Genomic DNA, 4,070 nt, shown 5'->3' with positions numbered 1-4,070 from the left:
ACACACACACACACACACACACACACACACACACACACACACACACACACACACACACACACATTAATAAAGACACACATTCAGAGTGTATGCGTGTGTTTGTGTGAGTCTCCTGCTGTCGGTATTTGATTAAAATAAGATAAGAAGTACAATTTGGGAAATGTTTGCTTTGAAGATGCATAACAAGACTAAATATTGTAAAACAAATTCTGACTTTTTCTCAAAATTCTGACTTTTTCTCAAAATTCTGACTTTTTCTCAAAATTCTGAATTTTTCTCAAAATCTCAAAATCCTGAATTTTTCTCAAAATCTCAAAATTCTGACTCTCTCTCAAAATCCTCACAGTCCCAAGATGGAGGAATAGAAAGCAGTATTCAATGTTTACTTCAGATTAGCTCCACGTCAGAAATGATCATGCTTGTCATATGTCTCTCTCCATAGAGGCTGAGTCATCATGTTAATCACATAGCTATCATATGCCTCAAACAGTCCTGATGCTCTTCTAGGTAATCACACATCCTGTCATGAAGCTGCAGTTGGGATACCTTTGTAATCATGTGTCCTCTGACATTGGAACAGGACATTCAGTATTTCCCCAACAGAAGCTGTGGAGCATCTTCTCCAGCGTCTCTCACCTGCAGCGTGATGTTGGCTTGAGGCCAGTTCTTGACGTCCTGCAGCTGAACGTATGAATCTCGATCCACGAAGTTCACGCTGACCAGTTTCTGGCAGCGATCCCCCTCGAAGCCCGGCAGACACTCGCACACCGCGACGCCCGCCTCCTGCACACAGGGGGCGCCGTTCTGACACGTCGACAGCTGGCAGAGCGACGGGGGGGGAAGAGCCTCACAGAACTCTCCACTGAGAGGGAGGGGAGATTATATTTCAGATGTTGATAAGAAACTTTCTGCATGACTCTCCTTTTCTTACTCTCTGAGCTGCTTGATGATTGTTACACTTTGGAAAGACTCACTTTTTTAAATCTCAAGATGTTCCTTTTTGCCACGTATTATCTTATCTTTGTGATGACAGTTTGAAATGTGTTTAACTGTAATGTTTCAGTCAGGATGACTTTAATGTTTTTTTGTAAAGCACTTTGAATTGCCTTGAAAATACATGCAATTATAACAGGTTATGTAATTTAGTAATTCTTTTTACGTTATTATGAAAAGCCAAATATCTTAATTCAACATTATTTAAAGTATTGTTTTGACTACATTAGTTAGTAATAAAGTACATTTGAATGAAAGGAATACATGAACTACTAATAAAGGAATCCTGATTCTGATTACTTCCTTAAAATGAATTTTCTTTTACCTCGTTGTCAAATAACTGTATGACTTTTTCTCAAAATTCGGACTTTTTCTCAAAATTCGGACTTTTTCTCAAATTCTCAAAATTCTGACTTTTTCTCAAATTTTCAAAATTCTGACTTTTTCTCAAATTCTAAAAAAATTCTGACTTTTTCTCCAAATCTCTCAATTCTGACTTTTTCTCTAAATTCTGACTTTTTCTCCAAATCTCACAATTTGGACTTTTTCTACAAATCTCAAAATTCTGTATTTTTCTCAAAATTCTGACTCTTACATTTGAATGAAAGGAATACATGAACTACTAATAAAGGAATCCTGATTCTGATTCTTTCCTTAAAATGAATGTTCTATTACCTTGCTATCAAATAACTGTATGACTAAATGTATGTAGATTCCTTATGTGTACATTATGTGGATTCATGTTTCTAATCGCTTGTAATTTCCAGTATTTCCTGACTTCCTGCAGCGTCACAGTGTCCCCGTTACTCCCAGTGTTCCCAGTACCTGAATCCCTGCGGGCAGACGCAGCTGTATCCGTCCAGATGGTCCACACACTGAGCGCCGTTCTGACAGCGATGGTCCACACACTCATTATAATCTATACTGCAGTTTGGCCCCACCCAGCCTGGAATACACACACACCTGCAGCAAACACACACACACACAAATATACTTCATGAACCGTGGGGCAGGACTTCAGGGAATCAACACCCACCTCAGCAAAACTGTATGTGTCTGAGTTTATATTTTTGTATTCTCATCCGGGATCTGTAACTTTGCTGAGCCAGGCATGTGTGTGTGTGTGTGTGTGTGTGTGTGTGTGTGTGTGTGTGTGTGTGTGTGTGTGTGTGTGTGTGTGTGTGTGTGTGTGTGTGTGTGTGTGTGTGTGTGTGTGTGTGTGTGTGTGTGTGTGTGGTCACCTGGTGCCGGTCAGAGTGCTGACGCAGGTGGACTGATGCTGACAGGGGTTTCTACCTGGAGAACAAACGTCCTCCAGTTCCTCACAAAACAGACCTGAGAATGAGAGAAGTGAGAGTGTGTAACTTCAAACCAAACGTAGCGGTGCAGGAATGAGTCCTAAAACCTGGAAGTAAGTTAGCATTTGAGCATTTCCTGACCGGTGTAGTTTGGCGGACACACGCAGGTGTAGTTTCCGACTCCGTCCACACAGGTGGCGTCGCTCTCGCAGCCGTGGTCCTCGCAGTCGTCCACGTTCACCTCGCAGAACGTGCCATGGAAACCGAAGGCACACGCACAGCTAAATAATAACAGATACACAAACAAGCATGTAAGATCAGCAGCTAACAAACAAACACTAATTAACACAGAACTAATCTGTTTGTTTGTCAGCATATTTAAGGTGAAATCTTGCCCTCTTCTCATTGGCTGAGGAGATGCAGCATGAATTCGGGGCGACACATTACATTCCACTAATCATCACGGCTTTTACAGAGGCCTGTGCTCTCTGTGTGCCCTTCTGTTGTATGTATCTGTGTTATAGTGTATCCTTACATGGCTTACACTGCTTGAATCGCCCTTGAGGGATGAATACAGTATGAATTCAATTGAATTAGCGGCAATTGCATTATTTACGTATTTAATGATCATTGTTAGAGGGACCCTGAGGTCTAAGACTTTCATTTGCAAACAAGGTGTTGTGCATATTACAATAAATAACGTGAAACACTGGCATTCCTACAGCCATGGGTACAATACTACGAGGAAGAATATACAAAATGAGAAGAAAACAGATACAAATATGGGATGTAATCATTTAAATGTCCTGAAAACGTTTTTTGTTGTTGTTAGGACTGGTTACCTGAAGCCTCGGGTTTGTTCGTCACTGATGCAGAGTCCTGCGTTGGTGCAGGGGTTACTGACACACGCGTCCACCGGGGTCTCACAGTGTTTACCCTGAAATATCACGCACAGATACACACATTTAATATAGAGCTTCCGTCCTAATCAGATCAGGTCAGCTCAGAGTCATTTGATGGGATTATCATCAGACACTGCTACCAAATAATCAGAGACAACACGCAAACACACATCACAGATTGGATTAGTGTTTCTAAACGCTCAGCTCTGGGTTTGTCATTTGATTGCGTGGTACTTAAAGGGGGCAAGCACTCAGACTGGACACACACACACACACACACACACACACACACACACACATACCGTGAAGCCAGATTTGCAGGTGCAGGTGTACAGCTCAGTTTCGTTGACTTGACACACACCCTGGTTCTGGCAAGGAGAGGACACACATGGGCTGCATTTGGCCCGAACAGACGCCTCTACCGGACCTGAGAAAACACACACACACACACACACACACACACACACACACACACACACACACACACACACACACACACACACACACACACACACACACACACACACACACACACAGACACACACAGTGTAGATATGGTAATGTACAAACTGAAGTCACAGCTTCCTCCAACAGAGCAACATGAATATATATAGGACATAAAACAAATAAAACTAATTAAATAGTGCAAGAGAATGTTTTGAGATGTGTAAGTAAATACGAATGAAATAGAAACAGTGCAAGAAGAGTCTATATACAAGTAAATGGAATATGATACATCAGATAAATAATTAGCAGGATGCAGACAGATGAATGTTATGGATGTTCTTTCAAAAGTGCGGGTGTTTAATAATCTTATTCACATAAGTTGCATACACTATAGAGTAGGTATTAAAATAGAGAGTTTAATATATACACC

At 41.2% G+C, this 4,070-nt stretch overlaps 1 protein-coding gene across 1 annotated transcript; it reads right to left on the bottom strand.

Moving 5' to 3' along the window:
- Window positions 1–636: 636 nt before the first annotated feature.
- Window positions 637–3,620, bottom strand: LOC104954526 (slit homolog 1 protein-like; the record flags this gene model as incomplete). Its single annotated transcript, XM_010781639.1, has 6 exons — window positions 637–862; window positions 1,819–1,956; window positions 2,235–2,328; window positions 2,433–2,572; window positions 3,134–3,228; window positions 3,496–3,620. Coding segments are annotated over 6 exons (818 nt in total), but the record flags the coding sequence as incomplete, so codon positions are not given.
- Window positions 3,621–4,070: the final 450 nt, after the last annotated feature.

Source organism: Notothenia coriiceps, unplaced genomic scaffold (genome assembly GCF_000735185.1).
Source record: "Notothenia coriiceps isolate Sejong01 unplaced genomic scaffold, NC01 NC01_scaffold00023500, whole genome shotgun sequence".
Taxonomy (NCBI): Eukaryota; Metazoa; Chordata; class Actinopteri; order Perciformes; family Nototheniidae; genus Notothenia; species Notothenia coriiceps.
Note: the sequence above shows the minus strand (reverse complement) of the source record. Positions and strands in the feature narration are given on the sequence as shown.